This window comes from Anomaloglossus baeobatrachus, chromosome 11, assembly GCF_048569485.1.
Source record: "Anomaloglossus baeobatrachus isolate aAnoBae1 chromosome 11, aAnoBae1.hap1, whole genome shotgun sequence".
NCBI lineage: Eukaryota > Metazoa > Chordata > Amphibia > Anura > Aromobatidae > Anomaloglossus > Anomaloglossus baeobatrachus.
Genome location: NC_134363.1, coordinates 183,376,753 through 183,400,765, shown reverse-complemented (window position 1 = coordinate 183,400,765; position 24,013 = coordinate 183,376,753). Strand labels below are relative to the sequence as shown.

At 49.8% G+C, this 24,013-nt stretch overlaps 1 protein-coding gene across 1 annotated transcript in view; it reads left to right on the top strand.

The window, feature by feature from the left end:
• KIF1B (kinesin family member 1B) overlaps nucleotides 1-24,013 on the top strand; it is a 168,763-nt gene that overhangs the window by 37,449 nt on the left and 107,301 nt on the right. Inside the window, 3 exon segments of the mRNA XM_075328038.1 lie at nucleotides 21,595-21,671; nucleotides 21,813-21,992; nucleotides 23,817-23,882. Of these exon segments, the coding sequence (XP_075184153.1) occupies nucleotides 21,595-21,671; nucleotides 21,813-21,992; nucleotides 23,817-23,882 (323 nt within the window).

The window sequence follows — 24,013 nt, the reverse complement described above, 5'->3', positions numbered from 1 at the left end:
CTTTCTGTAGGGCCCTGTATATACCTGCATTGCTCTCTGTAGGGGCCCTGTATACACCTGCATTGCTCTCTGTAGGGCCCTGTATACACCTGCACTGCTCTCTGTAGGGCCCTGTATATACCTGCATTGCTTTCTGTAGGGCCCTGTATACACCTGCACTGCTTTCTGTAGGGCCCTGTATATACCTGCATTATTCTCAGTGGGGGCCCTGTTTATACCTGCATTGCTCTCTGTAGGGGCCCTGTATATACCTGCATTGCTTTCTGTAGGGGCCCTGTATATACCTGCATTGCTCTCTGTAGGGCCCTGTATATACCTGCATTGCTTTCTGTAGGGGCCCTGTATATACCTGCACTGCTCTCTGTAGGGGCCCTGTATACACCTGCACTGCTTTCTGTAGGGCCCTGTATATACATGCATTGCTTTCTGTAGGGGCCCTGTATATACCTGCATTGCTCTCTGTAGGGGCCTGTATATACCTGCATTGCTTTCTGTAGGGGCCCTGTATATACCTGCATTGCTCTCTGTAGGGGCCCTGTATACACCTGCACTGCTCTCTGTAGGGCCCTGTATACACCTGCATTGCTTTCTGTAGGGCCCTGTATACACCTGCACTGCTCTCTGTAGGGGCCCTGTATACACCTGCACTGCTCTCTGTAGGGCCCTGTATATACTTGTATTGCTTTCTGTAGGGGCCCTGTATATACCTGCACTGCTCTCTGTAGGGGCCCTGTATATACCTGCATTGCTTTCTGTAGGGGCCCTGTATATACTTGCATTGCTCTCTGTAGGGGCCCTGTATATACCTGCATTGCTCTCTGTAGGGGCCCTGTATATACCTGCATTGCTTTCTGTAGGGGCCCTGTATATACCTGCATTGCTCTCTGTAGGGGCCCTGTATATACCTGCATTGCTTTCTGTAGGGGCCCTGTATACACCTGCACTGCTCTCTGTAGGGCCCTGTATACACCTGCATTGCTTTCTGTAGGGCCCTGTATACACCTGCACTGCTCTCTGTAGGGCCCTGTATACACCTGCACTGCTCTCTGTAGGGCCCTGTATATACTTGTATTGCTTTCTGTAGGGGCCCTGTATATACCTGCACTGCTCTCTGTAGGGGCCCTGTATACACCTGCATTGCTCTCTGTAGGGGCCCTGTATACACCTGCACTGCTCTCTGTAGGGCCCTGTATATACCTGCACTGCTCTCTGTAGGGGCCCTGTATATACCTGCATTGCTCTCTGTAGGGCCCTGTATACACCTGCACTGCTCTCTGTAGGGCCCTGTATATACCTGCACTGCTCTCTGTAGTGGCCCTGTATATACCTGCATTGCTTTCTGTAGGGGCCCTGTATATACCTGCACTGCTCTCTGTAGGGCCCTGTATATACTTGAATTGCTTTCTGTAGGGCCCTGTATACACCTGCATTGCTCTCTGTAGGGCCCTGTATACACCTGCATTGCTCTCTGTAGGGCCCTGTATACACCTGCACTGCTCTCTGTAGGGCCCTGTATATACCTGCATTGCTCTCTGTAGGGGCCCTGTATACACCTGCATTGCTCTCTGTAGGGCCCTGTATACACCTGCACTGCTCTCTGTAGGGCCCTGTATATACCTGCATTGCTTTCTGTAGGGCCCTGTATACACCTGCACTGCTCTCTGTATGGCCCTGTATATACCTGCACTGCTCTCTGTAGGGGCCCTGTATATACCTGCATTGCGTTCTGTAGGGGCCCTGTATATACCTGCACTGCTCTCTGTAGGGCCCTGTATATACTTGAATTGCTCTCTGTAGGGCCCTGTATATACCTGCACTGCTCTCTGTAGGGGCCCTGTATATACCTGCATTGCTCTCTGTAGGGCCCTGTATATACCTGCACTGCTCTCTGTAGGGGCCCTGTATACACCTGCACTGCTCTCTGTAGGGCCCTGTATATACCTGCATTGCTTTCTGTAGGGGCCCTGTATACACCTGCACTGCTCTCCGTAGGGGCCTGTATATACCTGCATTGCTTTCTGTAGGGGCCCTGTATGTACCTGCATTGCTTTCTGTAGGGGCCCTGTATACACCTGCATTGCTTTCTGTAGGGGCCCTGTATATACCTGCATTGCTTTCTGTAGGGCCCTGTATATACCTGCATTGCTTTCTGTAGGGCCCTGTATACACCTGCACTGCTCTCCGTAGGGGCCTGTATATACCTGCATTGCTTTCTGTAGGGGCCCTGTATACACCTGCATTGCTTTCTGTAGGGGCCCTGTATACACCTGCATTGCTTTCCGTAGGGGCCCTGTATATACCTGCATTGCTTTCTGTAGGGCCCTGTATATACCTGCATTGCTTTCTGTAGGGGCCCTGTATACACCTGCACTGCTCTCTGTAGGGCCCTGTATATACTTGCATTGCTTTCTGTAGGGGCCCTGTATACACCTGCATTGCTCTCTGTAGGGCCCTGTATATACTTGCATTACTTTCTGTAGGGCCCTGTATATACCTGCATTGCTTTCTGTAGGGGCCCTGTATATACCTGCATTGCTCTCTGTAGGGCCCTGTATATACCTGCATTGCTTTCTGTAGGGGCCCTGTATACACCTGCACTGCTCTCTGCAGGGCCCTGTATATACCTGCATTGCTTTCTGTAGGGCCCTGTATATACTTGCATTGCTTTCTGTAGGGCCCTGTATACACCTGCACTGCTCTCTGTAGGGCCCTGTATATACCTGCATTGCTCTCTGTAGGGCCCTGTATACACCTGCATTGCTCTCTGTAGGGCCCTGTATATACCTGCATTGCTCTCTGTAGGGCCCTGTATATACCTGCATTGCTTTCTGTAGGGCCCTGTATATACTTGCATTGCTTTCTGTAGGGCCCTGTATACACCTGCACTGCTCTCTGTAGGGCCCTGTATATACCTGCATTGCTCTCTGTAGGGCCCTGTATATACCTGCATTGCTCTCTGTAGGGCCCTGTATACACCTGCACTGCTCTCTGCAGGGCCCTGTATATACTTGCATTGCTTTCTGTAGGGCCCTGTATACACCTGCACTGCTCTCTGTAGGGCCCTGTATACACCTGCACTGCTCTCTGTAGGGCCCTGTATATACCTGCATTGCTTTCTGTAGGGCCCTGTATATACTTGCATTGCTTTCTGTAGGGCCCTGTATACACCTGCACTGCTCTCTGTAGGGCCCTGTATATACCTGCACTGCTCTCTGTAGGGCCCTGTATACACCTGCACTGCTCTCTGTAGGGCCCTGTATATACTTGCATTGCTTTCTGTAGGGGCCCTGTATACACCTGCACTGCTCTCTATAGGGCCCTGTATACACCTGCACTGCTCTCTGTAGGGCCCTGTATATACTTGCATTGCTTTCTGTAGGGGCCCTGTATACACCTGCACTGCTCTCTGTAGGGCCCTGTATATAGGATCCTTGCTGTATAGTAATAGGACGTCCTCCATTGAACCCCCGGCATTATTTGTATTCCCACGCTTTGCTGATTTCTGGCTCCTCTGTTATTATTCGCCCGGTCTATGGAGCTCCTGTGTTTCGGTGGAATATGGCCTGTTCCCTATCCCCCTCCTGATAAGTGTCGGGCACGGCCTGGGTGTCTCCGCTCACATCGGCCTCTTGTTTTCTCAGTTGGGAGGGTCATTTCCAGGTTTGGTTTCCTTCTCCAGGGGCTGAAGTTCACCTTCTCTGTGATTGTGGAGGTTCAGGGCTGCGACCGAGGAGCTGATGGTTTCCAATTAATGATGAGCTACGAAATCCTCGGATTCGCGACACTCGTAACGTTGTCTAATACTCGCGTGTGCATTATGTATAGTGTGTGCAATGCAAGTCAATGGGGAATACTCGCAATGTAACGAGTAACCTGAATTCCGCACTGTACTATTCGCTACTCGCACGAATAGTGCGGCATCCGGGTTACTCGTTACTTTGCGAGTATTCCCCATGGACTTCGATTGCACACACTATTCGGAACGCATACGTGAGTATTAGGCTGCGTGCCCACGATCAGTGTGTGCAGCGTTTTGGATGTAGCATGCTTCAGCTCCGTTCAAAACGCTGCGTTGTACAGTACAAGCACAGTGGATGGTTTTCTAGAAATCCAGTGCCCACTGTGCTTATTTTTTCCACAGCAAACACTGACCTGCGGTGCGACTTTCCAGACAATTGTTTACTGCGGAGTCGCATGTGTCCTTTGTAGGCAGAACATGGAGGAGACCGCAGCGCACAGAACCCTGATTGTGGGTACGGGCAGCTGCGTTCTCCTGCGGACCCACGATCAGGACCCGCTGTGTCCAGGAAGCAGCGAGTCCTGATACTGGGCACATACTCGCAATGAGTGCGGTCTAAGGGTATCACAAATCCGAGAATTTGGAAACTCCCTCATTATTTCCAGTGTTTCTGCAGTGCCCATTGTTTTGGGGTGTCTGGGACTCGCTCCCTTCTTGCAGATAAGCCCTAATCCATAAAACGTGACTGCAGTGGCTGGATCTGCCGTGTAACCCCTGCCTCACTGCACATTTCTCAATGTATTCCTGGTAGGGGAGGTTCTGCAGGACAGAGGCCACGATGGTTATTTCTGCTGGTCTGCAAATATGTAGCTGTGACAAATTCATGAACCAGGAAGCCCAGGATGAACATCATCTAATTTATGGACAAACGTAGAGGTGCCCTGCTGCATGATCGCACTGTATATGGCCAGCTGTGTTTTTCTATAGGGGTCCTGGGTGTATGCAGAATGTCACTTCAGCCCCTCTTTTGTTCCTTTTTGCAGAGGAACCAGTGCGGACCCCCCCCCCCCCCCTCTCGGTTCGGTTGATCCCCTCCACTGTCAATCAGGGCATTAAACTGCTTTTCCGAGCAGTCGTTCTGGGCCTTTTGTATTGGTGATATCCCTGCGGTGTAGAATGATCTCGCTATAGAAGCCGGCTTCTTCGGAGCATAATTATCCATCTTGTCCTACGTCTTGGGTCGGATCCTCCTTCCTTATCGATTCTCTGCACTTGATGGCTCAGTTCTGTATTGACGTCTTAGCCTTTCACTAATGCCATGTGCAGGTTCTAATAGTTTTATTTAACCCCTTCCAGTAATTATTTACTTTCTCCCTCAACTTTCCGTTACTTTATTTCCTGACCCATCTGTTTCTATCTGGCACGTGTGCATTATAGAAGCTTTTAGCCCGATAGAAGCTTCCTACAGGAGACAGTCAGCAGGTTGGATACTTATGCATTAGGCTGTCCTGTCTGTTAGTAGGGAAGGTCACTTTAGGACCTCTGCAGCGCCCTCCACTGGTTACATGGAGCATTGCTTCGCATTTTTCGGGCGATGTCATGAACGGCCTTGCATGGTGTAGATGGCTGCAGATAGTGCCTCCTAGGACCAGTGTCAGATGGGCTAATATGGGCCTTTATATTGTCCCTCCGGCCGTTCTGCCTCACTGTGGGGCGGTTTATTGGATTGCTGCTTGCTTTTTTTAATGATGGGTTCCCCTGTTCTTACTTGCCTGGGCTGCGGAGTTCAGTGTCACATTGCTCACATTGCACAGATGCCGCTCGCTGACTTTGTCACCATTCCTGGAATACTTTTCTGTCGCTCTCTGTGTTATTATTTGTGATGATTCTGCTGCTGGTTTGTGACATGTGATTCTATTTTCTGGGCGACCCCTGCCCTGTCCGTCTTCCCAATGTGCCCTTTCCGATGCCGGGCCCTGCTCGCTGGTCCGATGCCGGGCCCTGCTCGCTGGTCCGATGCCGGGCCCTGCTCGCTGGTCCGATGCCGGGCCCTGCTCGCTGGTCCGATGCCGGGCCCTGCTCGCTGGTCCGATGCCGGGCCCTGCTCGCTGGTCCGATGCCGGGCCCTGCTCGCTGGTCCGATGCCGGGCCCTGCTCGCTGGTCCGATGCCGGGCCCTGCTCGCTGGTCCGATGCCGGGCCCTGCTCGCTGGTCCGATGCCGGGCCCTGCTCGCTGGTCCGATGCCCGGCCCTGCTCGCTGGTCCGATGCCCGGCCCTGCTCGCTGGTCCGATGCCCGGCCCTGCTCGCTGGTCCGATGCCCGGCCCTGCTCGCTGGTCCGATGCCCGGCCCTGCTCGCTGGTCCGATGCCCGGCCCTGCTCGCTGGTCTGCTGCCGGCCCTGCTCGCTGGTCTGATGGGCCTTTGATTTTGCTAATCCTTCGTTCTCAGGCATGGTGTTGTGCCAGATCTAATCCTAACTAGCCGGGCTCTAGAAAGCTACAGCGGCCGGGGTCGTATAATGTGGGCAGAAGTTTTCCAATACTTAGTATATATCTATGAATATTTGTGCCTGGTGATGATATTGCTGTCAAACAGTTCTTGAAGTTGATGTGTTGCAAGCACGAAATTTGGGCAAATGCAAGGACCCGATCCACCGTGAAAGCGGCAAACTGTGATGTGACTGGGTCCGAGCGTCTTTACACTGGAGATCTTGTTGACTGCATTTCTGGTATACAGCGGATCTTGTGTGTTCCCGGCATAAGGCGGGACAATTCCTGGAAAATATATATAGTGGGTCTCATGGGTCGGTGCCCAAGATATGTGGCTGGCCTTGTGAGAGAGCTCCCTGGATAAACAGCGGGTCTTGTGGGGGCAGGTCCAAGGATATACAGCGGGTCTCGTGGGGAGGAGCTTTGACTATTTGGTGGGTTTCATGGGGAGGTTCTTTGGCCATATGGTGAGTCTCATGGGGAGGTTCCCAAGGTATACAGTGGGTCTCGTGGTTAGGTTCTCAGGATATACAGTGGGTCTCGTGGTTAGGTTCTCAGGATATACAGTGGGTCTTGTGGGGTGATTCTTGGGATATATGGTGGGTCTCGTGGGGAGGTTCCAGGATATACAGCGGGTCATGTGGGGAAGTTCACGGGATATACGGTGGGTCTTGGGGGGGCGTTCCTAGACATACAGTAGGTCTCCAGGAGGGTTTTGTGGGCCGCTCCCACTTGGCGGTGGTTAGCACTTACCAAAACTGATCCAAGGTAGAACCACTGGTGAACCATCGTCAGGGTCATGGACACCTAGGGCACATTGATGTACATCTTGAAGCATAGCCCATCTGGTCTGGTCCCACAGAAGAGCTTCTGTTACATAGGATGCTAAAAAAACCCCGTTCCTACTGATATATGCAGTAGGTGTCAGAAGAAGCAGAGCATTACAGCTATGATGGCATGTGCGATGCTCTGCATGTTCTGCCACCTTTCAGTGCATAGGACAGCGTTGCCACAGACCGGTCAGAGAGTCCAATCGGACACCTGAGAACTCGCAAAACTGCCAACGGGTAACGCGTGAGCATCAGAACTGGAGCAATGGATGAAGGCGGCCGGGTCTGATGATCTTATATTATGTAGGTGGCCGGGGGCAAATGAGAAGGCAAAGGATGTCACTATGGGAAGAGTATTAACCTGTAGGGACTGTGAGATGGGGTGAGTGATGGGGGGGGGCGGCATCATGAAGGGATGGCGTGATGGGGAGGGGGGCAGTGTGATGGTGGGCCATCATGATTGGGGGGAGTGTTGAGGGGTTATCATGGGGCGGCGTGATGGGGAAGGGGGGAGCAGCAGTGTGATGAGGGGTCATTACGGGGGGGGCGGCGTGATGGGGAAGGGGGGCAGCAGTGTGATGAGGGGTTATCATGGGCGGCGTGATGGGGAGGGGGGGCAGCAGTGTGATGAGGGGTTATCATGATGGGGGGCCTTCATGATGGGGGGCTGCTTGATAGGGGGGCGGAGGTGTGATGGAGGGCCATCATGATGGGGGCAGTGGTGTGATAGGGGGCCATAATGATGAGAGTTGGGGGTGAGGGTGTTATTGGGGGCAATCATGATGGGGGGGCGGCGTGATAGGGGGTGACGTCGTGACCGGGCAGCACTCGGGGTGCAGAGGTTGTCAGTTACAGAAAACGGCATGAAGTTTGGGCTCTTCTATAGTATAATGGCGGCTGTACCCCCAGCTCTGCCCCTGAGGGTTTGGGTGGCCGCTCCCCTGAAGGGTTTTGCAGGTTTTTGCGGTCTCTAGTATACAGTATATTCTCTGTACCAGCCGCTCTTTGTCATGGTCTCTGTACACACTGTATATGAAGGGCAGGAACGCTTTCTCCTTCGGTTTCCCTGGTTGTCCTTGTCTCTATGGGCTGAGCTTCGGGCTGTGTACGGCGTGCAGGATGGAGTTGGTCTGGATTGTGTCTCCCGGCTTCTCCATGTGTATATATATGGCCTTATCATGCACCAACTGCACAGGCCGTATTTATAGCAGCAGCTGGAGAGGAGGGTGCTTTCCAGCATTTTCTGCCGCTCGCTGCATTCCTGGAGCCGTGCAGATTTCATCCATCTTTCCTGGAGCTGCGGCTCCTTCCTTTCATCCCTGGAAAGTCGGCTGATCTTCCAGGAGCCTGGACCGTGCGGTGGTCCCTGGTGGGCTTCACATTGCTCTTTATAGCATGTCATGTAGATAAAGCCTCAAAAAAACAAAAACTGAGGCTTTTATATTTGTGCAAAATTTTAGTGTGTCCTATAGAATCCATTTTTTTTTTCCCTCTCATTTTAGTCATCTGCTTCGTCCTCTGCTGATTTGTGAGGATTCTCTTCAGTAATCGCAATGTGCCAGTGACCTACATCTGCATGGCAGGCATCAGACAGCGCCGGCTTTACATTAAGCCGCAGACGTGAGCGCCGCTCCCCGCCCCGGAAGCCCAATTTCAGGATCTTTTGAGGTCTGTTTAGGCAGGAGCCCTGATCCTACTGCAGACGAGGAGGGGGTTTATGTGTGATCTTTGCACCATCTACTCAGCACTTATACCATAAAGGCTTATCTTGCTGGATCCTCACCTCTTTGTGTCTCAATTTAGAGTGCAGGGATCCAGAGTGCAGGGATCCAGAGTGCAGGGATCCAGAGTGCAGGGATCCAGAGTGCAGGGATCCAGAGTGCAGGGATCCAGAGTGCAGGGATCCAGAGTGCAGGGATCCAGAGTGCAGGGATCTCCATTTTGGCTTTAGAGATGTACTCTTATGTGCATGGCGCAGCTGTATGTGCAGGAAGGTGTCTTGACACTGACAGTCATGCTTTGTTCAGCAGGTATGAGTCATGAACAGAGCAGAGATAATGGCTGGTGTCATCTGTTCTCCCCTGAAAGCGATGACATCACCACTTAATTTATACTTCGCCTTATTGAGGGCCTAATGTTTGCTCTACAAGTTGCAAAAAGCAGAGGGTTGTGGGGAAAAAAGGCAAACCTTGTGTATTGTACAGCAATATCATCAGAAAAAGCTTTCCTTTCAGGCAGAACCTGTCGTGCAGCCTCCAAATCCCACAAGAAGTTACATCACATTTGGTGCCTATACCAGTGTAATATTTTCTGAAAATATCTTGATTCTTCTACTTGCATTCACTTTTTCTGAGTCAGGGTCTCCTTTGCCATCAGCATTTTGCCAGCACTATAGGTGCTGGAAGTTCCTTTCTTTGTCTTCATGCATTGTCTATCTCTGTTGAGGGAATCCCACCCCCACTTTGTTGAGAGGGGACGTGGATCTGCCCCCACTTTGTCGAGGGGGGATGCGGATCTGCCCCCGCTTTGTCGAGAGGGGGACGCTGATCCGCCCCTGCTTTGTCAAGGGGGAAGGGACGCAGGGCCATCCTCGCATTATGCAATATGCATCACATGTATCCTCTGTAAGTGTAAGGAATTGTGATTGTCAGACAGAGCTCTATGAAGAGGTTACCGGAGGGTTGGGGTGCTGCACCCCTGTTCCCAGCTCTTCTGTCGCACCCCTTCTTTTGAGGCTTTCGTGCCATGCAGGCCGGGATATTTGCTTTGCATCATGTGTTTTTCTGATTATTTCATCTTCCCCCTGAATATATAGATCTTTATAGACTGTATCGCTCGCTGCTTCTTATCACGCGGCATTGTTTCTCTTGGTTATTACAGTCCTGCAGCAGTGCATTCTGGGAGACATGTAATTATATAAACCTCATGTATTGTTCTCCCTCTGGCTCTGATAGACGGCTCTGCGTCCCCTTAATCGCGTCCTGAATTAGATTTTTCTTTCTAGGAACATTCCCCAGCGATGATGATGATAATGATGATAATGATGATCTTCTTCCCAGTCAGTGCTCACATATAAAGCTGCAGATTGCTGATAATTACACACTAGTCACTTCCAGAGCTGCAATCATAATAAATGCAGGGAGGGTGGGGTGCCTGCGGGGTCCGGACTGCTGCTGGAAGGTGCCCAAATATTGCTAATCCTGTGTTTGCACCCCGTCTTAATTCCTCAGTCCATGCCTTAATATTGCAGACACAATCTTTACATAGGACAAAGCCAAACGGTGCAAAATATTCAATAAACCCTGATTAATGATGCGTAGCCCCAGTATAAAACACGTAACTAGTTCCTCTCAAAGTTGGAGATCCGCTTCTGCTTTTTTGCTATTCTGCCATAAGCCACTTCCGATTGATGCTCCGGCGTCCGGATTCCTCGTGAGACGTCTCCGCTCCTCGCTGCGGCTTTATCATAACTGAAGATTATGGAAACCGCTCGGATTACCGAACACCCACGGATCCTGGAATCCAGCCGGCACTGAACGGGTTAAGAGGGCCGCCTGCAAGAAAGCGGGCCGCGCATAATGCAATCAGCGCTCAGCCGGCGGTTTGCGCAGCCTCTCGCCACGGATGAGCGGTTAATTACAACCGAGGTGACAGATCTCCAGAAACTTTTATTCCGCTGTTTGCAAACACAAGTTTTTAATTACAGCCCAGCCTGGAGGGGATCTGCTGCGGCCGACACCGGCGGATGAAACATCCTTTCCACGTCTTTGTATTTCACCGTGGCACCGCACCAAGGCATCTAAACATAGCAACACAGTCACCCGCTGGGCTGCAAATCCAGATAAAGCGCGTCCTCGGGATCAAGTGTTGATCGCTGTGTGCAGGTAGAGCGTGCGGACCTCATGGGAACGGGTCATCCTGGATATGCAATGGATTGTATGGAAGAGCCACCGCTAACGCCCGTACACACAAGGTCCAGTCACTCGTCTGAGCTGAAAAACGCAACCATACGCCTGGGCTTTACATCCACACTATAGTAAATGTACGTAAAGCTGCTCTGCTGATTGGCTGTCAGGAGTAGTTGTACCGCCCCGCGGCCTCGGCTGTGACCGCCGAGCCGCTCTGGTCCGGGCTCGCGTGTGTCGGTGGCTCGAGTGCCTCCGGACTCGGAGGTCACGTCACTCTGGAAGGGTGTAGTGGCGGTACACGCATGGGGGTTGGTGGGGTGGTTGTAGTGTAAAGTTCGTGACGCCACCCACGGGTTGTGGTGATGGTGGGCACCACCGCTGAGGTAAAGGTAGGGGGACTCCCGGGAGCGGTGTAGGGGCGCAGCTAGGTGTTGACCCCTCCGTGGGTAGGGGATGTTGGTCCCGGGGCCTGGTTGGCGAGGGGCCGGGGTGCAGGGCGCAGGGTGGCGGTGCGGTGCCTGAGGGCACTGGTGTACTCACGATTAAACCACACAGAGTCACTGGTAAACCAAACTGGGTGACGAACAGGGCCCGCACCCGGCTGCAGTTTCTCCAGATAGGTTGGTAATGTCCGCCTTTCTCCTGCACCTGGATGTGATCTTGGCTACTGTGCCTGAGCACTGGTAGCCCGCTCCCCAACGTGTATCTGTCGTAGGAGCCCGTTTGCCCGCAGACGCTGGCCCCTTGGATCTCTGGCCTCTGGCGGTGGCTCCTATCCGGACGGGTTGGGCTGTTGCCTTCAATCGGGACTTAGATGGGAATGAACCCCCGAGGTCCAGACCGCAATCAGTTGATTTGACTATGGTGGTGGCTTATAGCCTAGTTCGGGGTCTGAGTACCCTGCCTGGTGCTCCGGTATCCAGTTGTCTCCCCGGTTCGGTTCCGGCGGGCCACTACCCTGTCCCGGTCCCTTACGGTTCCACCGGTCGTATTCCCGGTCTCCTGCAGGCGTCCTAGGCTCCAACCCAGGCCCCAAGCAGAACTGACTCCTCTCACTCCTCTCTCCCAACTCAATCTCCTTGTGTTTTCCTGCCTCCGGCCAGCAGACTCCTCGGAGGGCGTGTCTATCCGCCTGACTCCGCCCACCTGGTGTGCCTGTCTGACTCTGAGGGAGGCAATCAGGTCTTTTGGTTGACTGGTGGTACCTTACTGGGGTGGGGGTGTATGTGGTGTGTGTAATGACCTGTGACCCCTGGGGTGTCTAGGGCGTCACATAGTCACCTCCCTCGAGGAGTCAGATGGAACTTATACCTGCCACGTCCGCCTTCTCTTTCCACCTTACAAGAATGCCGCCGGATCATCGCGGAATACCAAATGTCACCACAGCGGCCTATTCACCCCCCATCCCGTGCAAACTAAACAAAATAGGGAACCTGTTCTGATACTTTGTATTAGTGGGAACATTCAACGTTCTAGTGGTTATGATTATTGCTTCAATAGTCCTCAAAGATGCAATTCCCCTCACCCTCCTAGTCCCCCTGAGCTTTTACTTACCCTCCAAGGTCCATTGTTTCCTGCTGCTCCAGTCTTTGTTGATTGGCTGCAGCGGTGCCGTCACTACGATAACACTGCAGCCAACCACTGTGCTCTGCAGCTCAGTCGATATGGATGGTTCATCCCTAAAGACTTTGGAACAATAAAAGTTGAATCCTTGAAACCTTGAAAAATAAGATGTTTTTTTTCTTTTTACTTTCCATACAGCTGCACCTTATAAAACTGAGAACAGAAAAAAAACTAATATTTATATGTTTTATAAATATATTATAAATATGCACGCACACGTGTGTGTGTATATATATATATATATATATATATATATATATATATATATATATATATATATATATATAATATATATATATATATATATATGCATGTGTGTGTGTGTATATATATATATATATATATATATATATATATATATATATATATATATATATACACATATATATATATATATATATATATATATATATATATATATATATGTATATATATATATGTATGTGTATATATATATATATATATATATATATATATATAATATGTATGTGTGTATGTATATATATATATATATGTAATTAGTGCCTACAAGTAGTATTCAACCCCCTGCAGATTTAGCAGGTATACATTCGGAATTAACTTGGCATTGTGACATTTGGACTGTAGATCAGCCTGGAAGTGTGAAATGCAGCAAAAAAGAATGTTATTACTTTTTTTTTTTAAATTGTGAAAAGTTTATTCAGAGGGTCATTTATTATTCAACCCCTCAATCCACCAGAATTCTGTTTGGTTCCCCTAAAGTATTAAGAAGTATTTCAGGCACAAAGAACAATGAGCTTCACATGTTTGGATTAATTATCTCTTTTTCCAGCCTTTTCTGACTAATTAAGACCCTCCCCAAACTTGTGAACAGCACTCATACATGGTCAACATGGGAAAGACAAAGGAGCATTCCAAGGCCATCAGAGACAAGATTGTGGAGGGTCACAAGGCTGGCAAGGGGTACAAAACCCTTTCCAAGGAGTTGGGCCTACCTGTCTCCACTGTTGGGAGCATCATCCGGAAGTGGAAGGCTTATGGAACTACTGTTAGCCTTCCACGGCCTGGACAGCCTTTGAAAGTTTCCACCCGTGCCGAGGCCAGGCTTGTCCGAAGAGTCAAGGCTAACCCAAGGACAACAAGGAAGGAGCTCCGGGAAGATCTCATGGCAGTGGGGACATTGGTTTCAGTCAATACCATAAGTAACGTACTCCACCGCAATGGTCTCCGTTCCAGACGAGCCCGTAAGGTACCTTTACTTTCAAAGCGTCATGTCAAGGCTCATCTACAGTTTGCTCAGGATCACTTGGAGGACTCTGAGACAGACTGGTTCAAGGTTCTCTGGTCTGATGAGACCAAGATCGAGATCTTTGGTGCCAACCACACACGTGACGTTTGGAGACTGGATGGCACTGCATACGACCCCAAGAATACCATCCCTACAGTCAAGCATGGTGGTGGCAGCATCATGCTGTGGGGCTGTTTCTCAGCCAAGGGGCCTGGCCATCTGGTCCGCATCCATGGGAAGATGGATAGCACGGCCTACCTGGAGATTTTGGCCAAGAACCTCCGCTCCTCCATCAAGGATCTTAAGATGGGTCGTCATTTCATCTTCCAACAAGACAACGACCCAAAGCACACAGCCAAGAAAACCAAGGCCTTGTTCAAGAGGGAAAAAATAAAGGTGTTGAAGTGGCCTAGTCAGTCTCCTGACCTTAACCCAATTGAAAACTTGTGGAAGGAGCTCAAGATTAAAGTCCACATGAGACACCCAAAGAACCTAGATAACTTGGAGAAGATCTGCATGGAGGAGTGGGCCAAGATAACTCCAGAGACCTGTGCCGGCCTGATCAGGTCTTATAAAAGACGATTATTAGCTGTAATTGCAAACAAGGGTTATTCCACAAAATATTAAACCTAGGGGTTGAATAATAATTGACCCACACTTTTATGTTGAAAATGTATTAAAATTTAACTGAGCAACAAAACTTGTTGGTTTGTAAGATTTATGCATCTGTTAATAAATCCTGCTCTTGTTTGAAGTTTGCAGGCTCTAACTTATTTGCATCTTATCAAACCTGCTAAATCTGCAGGGGGTTGGAGACTACTTGTAGGCACTGTGTGTATATATATATATATATATATATATATATATATATATATATATATATATATATATATACACATATATATATATATATATATACCGTATTTTTCGCTTTATAAGACGCACCTGATTATAAGACGCACCCCCAAATTTGGTGAAGGAAAAGAGAATTTTTTTTTTTAATGGTAAATGGGGTCCATCTTATAATGCCAGTGTCCCTCTAACAAATCATATAGGGTATATGTCCCTCATAGCCCCCCATCCTAAAATTAGCCCCCTTAATCTGGATATGGCCCCCTTATATTGAATATAGCCCCCTTGTGATGGCACACGTTCCCCTGTGCTGCCTATGGTCCCCTATGGATTGCACACGTTCCCGTGTTAGATAACGCCCCCATGCTGCTGCCCATGGCCCCTATAGATCGCACAAGTCCCCCTGTGTTAGATATTGCCCCCATAGTGCTGCCCATGGCCCCTATAGATCGCACAAGTCCCCCTGTGTCAGATATCGCCCCCATAGTGCTGCCCATGGCCCCTATAGATCGCACAAGTCCCCCTGTGTCAGATATCGCCCCCATAGTGCTGCCCATGGCCCCTATATAGATCGCACAAGTCCCCCTGTGTCAGATATCGCCCCCATAGTGCTGCCCATGGCCCCTATATAGATCGCACAAGTCCCCCTGTGTCAGATATCGCCCCCATAGTGCTGCCCATGGCCCCTATAGATCGCACAAGTCCCCCTGTGTCAGATATCGCCCCCATAGTGCTGCCCATGGCCCCTATATAGATCGCACAAGTCCCCCTGTGTCAGATATCGCCCCCATAGTGCTGCCCATGGCCCCTATAGATCGCACAAGTCCCCCTGTGTCAGATATCGCCCCCATAGTGCTGCCCATGGCCCCTATATAGATCGCACAAGTCCCCCTGTGTCAGATATCTCCCCCATAGTGCTGCCCATGGGCCCCTATAGATCGCACAAGTCCCCCTGTGTCAGATATCGCCCCCATAGTGCTGCCCATGGGCCCCTATAGATCGCACAAGTCCCCCTGTGTCAGATATCGCCCCCATAGTGCTGCCCATGGGCCCCTATAGATCGCACAAGTCCCCCTGTGTCAGATATGGCCCCTAGGCTGCTGCCCAAAGTAAAATAAACCCCTCTTTCCTTATCTCCTGCAGTGCTGAGCTCCCTCCTGTCTGCTCCGTGCTTCTGTTCTTCCTTACTTCCTGGTTGTCAGTGCGGTCATGTGATCGGCACAGCAGGCTGAGATCTCTGCTTGCCTGATCACACTGGAAGCAGGGGCACGAGGAGAAACGCTGCAGGGTGAGTAAAGATTTTTTATTTTAGAATGAGCAGCAGCCTGGGGGCCAAATCTAACACAGGGGTGGGCATGTGCGATCACACTGGGACGCAGGCTCATATAATATGCACCGCTCACCAGCCCCTCACTGCGTGCGATTTCAGCACCATTGGAGATGGACAGCGGCTGTGCATATTATATGAGCGGGTGCAGGAGATCAAAGGCAGCAGCCCGCAGCGTTCCACTGTGCTCCAGAGCTGCTGCCCCCACCTCCCCTGGACGCTGCAGGGTACATATATATATACCACCCCCCCTCCCCCCCCCCGTATATTCGGCTTATAAGACGCACCCCCTACTTTCCCCCAAAATTTGGGGGAACAAAAGTGCGTCTTATAAAGCGAAAAATACGGTATATATAAAAAAACCAAACAGTAATTTAAAAAATATGCAACTGATAAGTTGCGACAGTTAAGCCACTACATAGTCATTGAGGACCAAAACACGCTGGTTGATCAGGGGAATAAATATGTCCCCAGGTTTTGACAGCAGCATGATTCAGGGGCAGAGACCCCGATTCCAGTGATGTACCAGTTACTTGGCTACTTTTTGTAGTTTTGATAAAAATTTCTGTTGTACTGCTTACAGATCTACCGGTTCTGTTAATGCTGAGCTCTGTATAACCCCGCACCCACCACTGATTGGCAGATTTCTGCCTATGCACAGGGTAAACACCTGCCAATCGCTGGTGTGGGCAGAGTTATATAGAGCTCTGAATGTGGAGGACTATCAGGTCGCAGGTTTACTAGTCCTCAGTGGTAACCTCTTGGTGATTTAAACAGTGATATCAAAACTACAGCAAGCAGCCCAATAAATGACACATTGCTGCAATCGGAATCTCTGCCTCTACATTATGCTTCTTTCTGATGATGACAGGTTCCCTTTAAGGAGGGGAAGTGATGGAGACATTTCCCACTGATTTTAATTTCCCGCCTTTAATCATCCAAAAATGATCAATTAAAGGGCACCAACAACTGATCCTGAGGATCCAATAGCAGAAAAGCGAGGGGGAGACCCCAAATGGAGGTGTGTGATGCAATCGCTTTAATGTATGCAAATCTGGGAGGTTCAGGATGCAGCATATGCAGATGAGGGGTCCGTCCTGTGGATTAACCCTTGTTGTGCCGTCTACGTCTGGCTCCGAGCTGTGATTATACGCCGGGGCCTGTGATGAGGCCGCAGTCCTTGATGCTGTGGATGAGTCAGATAGGATTGGAAATAGTGAGGCGCTGTGCTGGGGAGGAATGGACACCTCTCGCCCTCTCTCTTTTGGAAACAGAATGTTCACTGTGAGTCACCATTATCCCTAATCCCTTTACACCCGGCCCCTGCAGCTGCTTCCATATCCCCCGGGGAGGGGCGTTATCTGCCTCCAAACAGGGTCTCTGATACTATTTATACCCCCTCTGTGCACCACGCTCTGCTGTGCACCACGCTCTGCTGTGCACCACGCTCTGCTGTGCACCACGCTCTGCTGTGTGCCGTGTCCTGCCGGGCCCAGTCCTGACTGTATCTTTACTGTATAGAACGTGCCAACATCCTATATCCCAGTCTAACCTTCGCTTAGTTGGTATTTTTTTTATTTTTTATTTCTCTGGTTGATTTTTCTTCGCTGCAGGTGTAAACTGTACTCCATCCACCAAATTCTCAGTATTACCGTCCCTTTTATGCGTCTATAACCTCAAAAAATGTCTTAAAGGGGTTGTCTATTTTGGAAAATGCCCTCTTTAAAGAGATTCCTCAGCGATCAATTGTAGCCTGTGAGGAGTCCTGGAAGTGTTTAGTTTCCCTGCAGCGCCCCCGTAGGGGAAATAGAGAACTACACAATTCCAATTGAAATCAATGGATTCTTTGTGCAATGCGAGTCAGGACAGGTCGTCCAGAGAGGGAGACGCTTTTTTGGATGCTGTCCGCTATGAGATGAACCCAGCCATGTCTTACGCTCCTCACTTTGCTGCCTTTTCGCTTGCTTTTATGTTGGCGAGAAGTTCCATGGGAGTAGTTACATGACTACAAGTTCTGACTACGCCGGGCTTGTTTGTAGTCTGTAACCGTAGCAACACATAGGTCTGGCTATGGATAGAAAATGCAAAATTACTTTCAGAAATAATTTGATTGCAAAAGTATCAGCGCCTCGTGATCCCATGATGCACAGAGCAAGCCTCGCTTTTATCAGCTTCTGGTTGTTTGACTATGAGGGTGGCCATTACTGTGGACCCATAGGGGCGCTAATGAATTTGGCTTTGGGCTAAACGAGGCAACGGGGGTCTAAAGGATTATGTGATAATAAGGGAGTGTGGACTTTTCCAAAAGGATTGCCCGGGTATCAGTACACATCAGCTTTCTCCATTCATTAATTTCTTCTGATTTTTGATACCGAGCATGGTCAGTTTAAAAAAAACAGAAACCGGCGCCGTATTCCGGCATAAGACGGATGACGACGGATTCGGCTGCCATAGACTTCCATTATAAAGCACGCTGTACGGCGCCGGATCCGGCATGATCCGTTTTTTTTTGCCATAGACGAAAAACGTTCCATTTAATTTTCCATCCGGCCGCCGGACAAGCAAATTTTGCCGGATCCAGCGAAAGCCAGATGGAACGCAAGGCCATCTGGCACAATCTGGCGGTAATAGAAGTCTATGGGGGAAAAAACTGATCCGGTGGCAACAGACGCCCTATCCGTTTTTTCATGTTTTTGCCCGATTGTGCCTGATGGCAAAAAACTGATGTGTGAAAGCAGCCTTAGATTCTGGTCTAAAGCAATGGGCAGGATTTGTAGTCAGTGCCCAGGTATCGGTAGGTGGATGTCAGTATCCAGACCGATCTATGCCCAGTGACACTGGAGCAAAAACACCTTTATAGACGCAGGAACCAAAAGCCCTTTTGTCCAGACAGGGCGGCCCGGGGGATGGATCCCTACGAAGCCTGGAAGGTCCGTGCATTGGATGACGTCAGCTGCGATCAGTCTGGACGGTGGAAGAGCTGGTGCATGGGTGCAGCCCACATGGCACACACTGGCATTGTCCATTAGGCTCGGGCTACACAGCCAGTTTGGCTGCAACACAGGTCGGCGGGCAAAGATCATTCTGTGCCGCAACAACATCAACGCGTAATCCAGGTGAATGGAGGCGCAGTGCAAATCCGTAATGTACAACTGCGGCGAGCGGGTGGCAGGAAATCCCCCTTGCCCGCCGCGGTGCTATAGCGGTCACAAGTCCACCCCTTTCACCTGCTTTACGCTGCCACGTCGCAGAACGGCCGGTGTCGTCTCCAATGTCATCGCGTATTATTGTCTGGGTATCTGAGGAGCCGTGCGGAGGCCGGCGGAGACATAACAATGCTTGTTCTCCCCGAGCGTCTGCCGAGCCTCGTGCCCACAGGAGTCCGCAGTCTCCATTATACATCACAGGAGCTGCCGGATGCAGTCTATTTTTTAGTTTTGCCCATTTTATTCTTTCTAGTGCCATTTTATTAACCAGGATTTGCTAATTGAAGGTCAGTGATGCCGTAAGACAAGGTGTTACTGGCATTCCTACAAGGTGCACCGTCATTAAGGGGCTTCATTACTTCTGACCATACAGAATGTCGGCTTTTCTATCCTCGCTGCTTTCCTTCATGTTCTTTCAGCTGAAAGGGCAGAGTCTGAAATAGTGCTCAGAATTGGCGAGTCCGGCTATTTCTGGTGGGGCTGAGACTTCCAGGGAATCACAAGGACTCTGCATCTGCTAGGAAGCTTAGCCCCGAGCAGGTGGCCGTCTGATCCCTGCGGCCGTCTGTCAGGTCCTGGTAGTCCTCGTCTTACCTGCCCTGCTCCTGCCCACTCTCTATGGCACAGATTGGTTACCTAGAACCGGAAATCCGTCATAAAAGAGAATAATTCCGGTCATGTCAAATAGACGTCATTACACTACAGATTGCAGCAGTAGTGGCCGATCAGCCGGAATGGATTATTGGCCCCATGTGCTCTGGGTGTTGGTGCTGCCATAATTCTAGGTCCTTGGGGGTCACGACCATTCTGATTCTTGCTTTTGCCGTGGCTCTGGGTTTGTGTGTGGCATGGTTCTGGATCCTGGCAGTTGGTGCTGATCTGGATGTTGCTTTTGCTATGGTTCTGGATGCTGGGGTTGGTGCTGATCTGGACGTTTGTTTTGCTGTGGTTCTGGATGCTGGGGGTTGGGGTTGGTGCTGTTCTGGATGTTGGTTTTGCTGTGGTTCTGGATCCTGGCAGTTGGTGCTGTTCTGCATGTTGGTTTTGCTGTGGTTCTGGATGCTGGGGGTTGGTGCTTTCCTGGATGTTGGTTTTGCTGTGGTTCTGGATGTTGGGAGTTGGTGTTACTGCTGATCTGGGTGTTGGTTTTGCTATGGTTCTGGATGCTGGGGGTTAGTGTTGGTGCTGATCTGGACGTTGGTTTTACTGTGGTTCTAGATGCTGGGGGTTGGTGCTAATCTGGGTGTTGGTTTTACTGTGGTTCTGGATGCTGGGGGTTGGTGCTGTTCTGGATGTTGGTTTTGCTATGGTTCTGGATGCTGGGGTTGGTGCTGATCTCGATGTTGCTTTTGCTATGGTTCTGGATGCTGGGAGTTGGTGTTGGTGCTTTTCTTGATGTTGGTTTTGCTGTGGTTCTGGATGCTGGGGGTTGGTGCTGTTCTGGATGTTGGTTTTGCTATGGTTATGGTTCTGGATGTTGGTTTTGCTATGGTTATGGTTCTGGATGTTGGTTTTGCTATGGTTCTGGATGCTGGGGTTGGTGCTGATCTGGATGTTGGTTTTGCTATGGTTCTGGATGCTGGGAGTTGGTGTTGGTGCTTTTCTGGATGTTGGTTTTGCTGTGGTTCTGGATGCTGGGGGTTGGTGCTGTTCTGGATGTTGGTTTTGCTATGGTTATGGTTCTGGATGTTGGTTTTGCTATGGTTATGGTTCTGGATGTTGGTTTTGCTATGGTTCTGGATGCTGGGGTTGGTGCTGATCTGGATGTTGGTTTTGCTATGGTTCTGGATGCTGGGAGTTGGTGTTGGTGCTTTTCTGGGTGTTGGTTTTGCTATGGTTCTGGATGCTGGGGGTTGGTGCTTTTCTGGATGTTGGTTTTGCTGTGGTTCTGGATCCTGGGGGTTGGTGTTGGTTCTGGGTGTTGGTTTTGCTGTGGTTCTGGGTTTCTCATTGGCAGGGTTCGGCATCCTGGGAGTGTTTCCATTCCTTTTTGTCTTTGGGTGTTGACACGAATCTTGGTATTGGGTTTGCTGTGGCTCTGGGTTTCTGTGTGGCACGGTTCTGGTCCTGGGAGTTGGTGTTGCCTTGCCTCTATAATTTTTGGGGTTTTGGCATGGTTCTGGGTGTCAGCAGTGCCCTGATTCTGGCTCTATGGTCGTCAGTTTCTGTGGTTTTGTCCCTGTTCCTCGGTCCTGATTTCTTGCGTGCCTATCCCCTGTAGGTTTTGGATCCCTTCGCAGGTGAATATCCATTAGTTTGTGTACCCAGGGACCGGGTGTATAACGTCATTATATTTTCTTTTTCCTCTGCGGTCCACTAATATCTCACACTTTTTCATTTGCTACTTTTAGGTATTCTCAATCCAAAGAATCCCAAGGAACCAGCTAAAAGTTTCAGCTTTGACTACTCGTACTGGTCCCACACCTCGGTAAGTCCCTGCAGTCCCTGAGATCCCGGCGGTGACCATTGTAGATACCGCAGTAATGCTGCCGGAGCTTGTTTTGTGAGGTTTGGTGCCCGGGGCCCAATGTTGCGCTCACTGATGGTTCCCCGTCCTCTCTTTGCACAGCCGGATGATCCCAGCTTTGCGTCCCAGAGCCGCGTGTACAATGACATCGGGAAGGAGATGCTGGAGCACGCCTTCGAGGGATACAACGTCTGTATATTTGCCTACGGGCAGACAGGTGCCGGCAAGTCCTATACTATGATGGGCAAACAGGAGGAGACGCAGGCGGGCATTATCCCTCAGGTACGTGGGGGTTTTTTTTGTTTTTTTTTGTTACTATGCTTCTCCTTGACTCTTCTACTTGGACAAACACTTCTTAAAGGAATATTTCTGTTTCAGAAAACCCTTGTCCCTCGGCTGCAGTTTATGCCGTATTCACCCTCCCCAGGTCCAGCGCTCATTCTCCGTTATTGTCTTCAGCGCGGTGACGTCACATTGACGGCTCTTCAGACAACAACTGAGCTCAGTGACTTGTGCTGTCGACTCGGGCAGAAGACGCTAAACTCTGTTATTAGCTTAAGAGCTGTTAATAGCAGATAATAGCAGAGTCTCAGCGCTGGACCTGGGAAGGGTGAATAAAGCATTTTTTAGCCACACTATTGCTGGGGGTCAGGGATTTTCTGAAACCATAAAACCCTTTTAAATACTACTGCCCCCGACAAATTAAACCTTATACGCAACTCCCACGTTGGTGATGTCGGTGCTTGTGTGACATTATTATGTCACGAGAGCGCTGCAGTCAATCAGCGGCCACTGACTGCTTCACTCACACTTCCACTGGATGTCAGAAGTTTCATCCTAGAGAAGTGTGAGTAAAGCAGCCGATCGAACGGCCTTAGATTGGCTGCAGCGCTCACATGGCGCAGTAACATCACACAAGTGCTGGAAGAAACTGCGTCAGTTAAGAGACAAGTATTAGGTTTTTATTTTTTACTGCTAATTACAGCATTTAAAGGGGTTGTCCAATACTTTAATATTGATGGCCTTTCCAATGTCAGATCATTGGGGGTGCAACACCAGACCCCCGCCGTTCAGCTGTGCCTCACTGAGACATCACATTATTGCTGCCTATTGAAGTCTATGGAGAAGGGAAGGAGAAGACAAGTAATGAGCAGAGTGAAAGGGAAGCCTTGGGATGGGACTGCTGCTTTTTAGTATGTGTTTATTTCACCCCAGGGCTGGATTTACAGTCATACCGCTCAGTGCTGGTGTATAATGTCCTCCATGCTGCTGCTTTGTAGTATTTTATCTCACCCCAGCGCTGGACTTACAGCCCAACTGCTCAATGCTGTTATAGAATGTCCTCCATGCTGCTGCTTTGTAGTATTTTATCTCTTCCCAGAGCTGGATTTTACAGCCCAACTGCTCAATGCTGTTATAGAATGTCCTCCATGCTGCTGTTTTGTAGTATTTTATCTCTTCCCAGAGCTGGATTTTACAGCCCAACTGCTCAATGCTGTTATAGAATGTCCTCCATGCTGCTGCTTAGTATTTTATCTCTTCCCAGAGCTGGATTTACAGCCACACCGCTCAGTGCTGTTATAGAATGTCCTCCATGCTGCTGTTTTGTAGTATTTTATCTCACCCCAGAGCTGGATTTAAAGCCACACCGCTCAGTGCTGTTATAGAATGTCCTCCATGCTGCTGTTTTGTAGTATTTTATCTCTTCCCAGAGCTGGATTTAAAGCCACACCGCTCAGTGCTGCTGTATAATGTCCTTCATGCTGCTGTTTTGTAGTATTTTATCTCTTCCCAGAGCTGGATTTACAGCCACACCGCTTAGTGCTGCTGTATAATGTCCTCCATGCTGCTGCTTTGTAGTATTTTATCTCACTTTAGAGCTGGATTTACAGCCACACCGCTTAGTGCTGCTGTATAATGTCCTCCATGCTGCTGCTTTGTAGTATTTTATCTCCCCCTAGAGCTAGAAAATGGATGAAAAATGCAAATGCAAAAATCTATAAATAATGTAGGTGGTTAGTTGTGCTATTTCTCATGTACTGTACCCGCAGGATGGCGTGGATTGACAGCTTCACTCACACTAACCCTCCTTGTGTTCTCCCCCAGCTATGCGAAGAATTATTCGAAAAAATCAATTGTAATAACAACGATGAGGTGTCCTTCTCCGTGGAGGTGAGTGGTGACAGCGCCGCGCCCCATAATGCATCGCTATTCACATCAGACATGCTTTCTCCAGCATCGAGAAACCTCTCCGCGCTCCACAATAACCACGACCAATCAGATTCTGGCTTTCATTGGGGTAA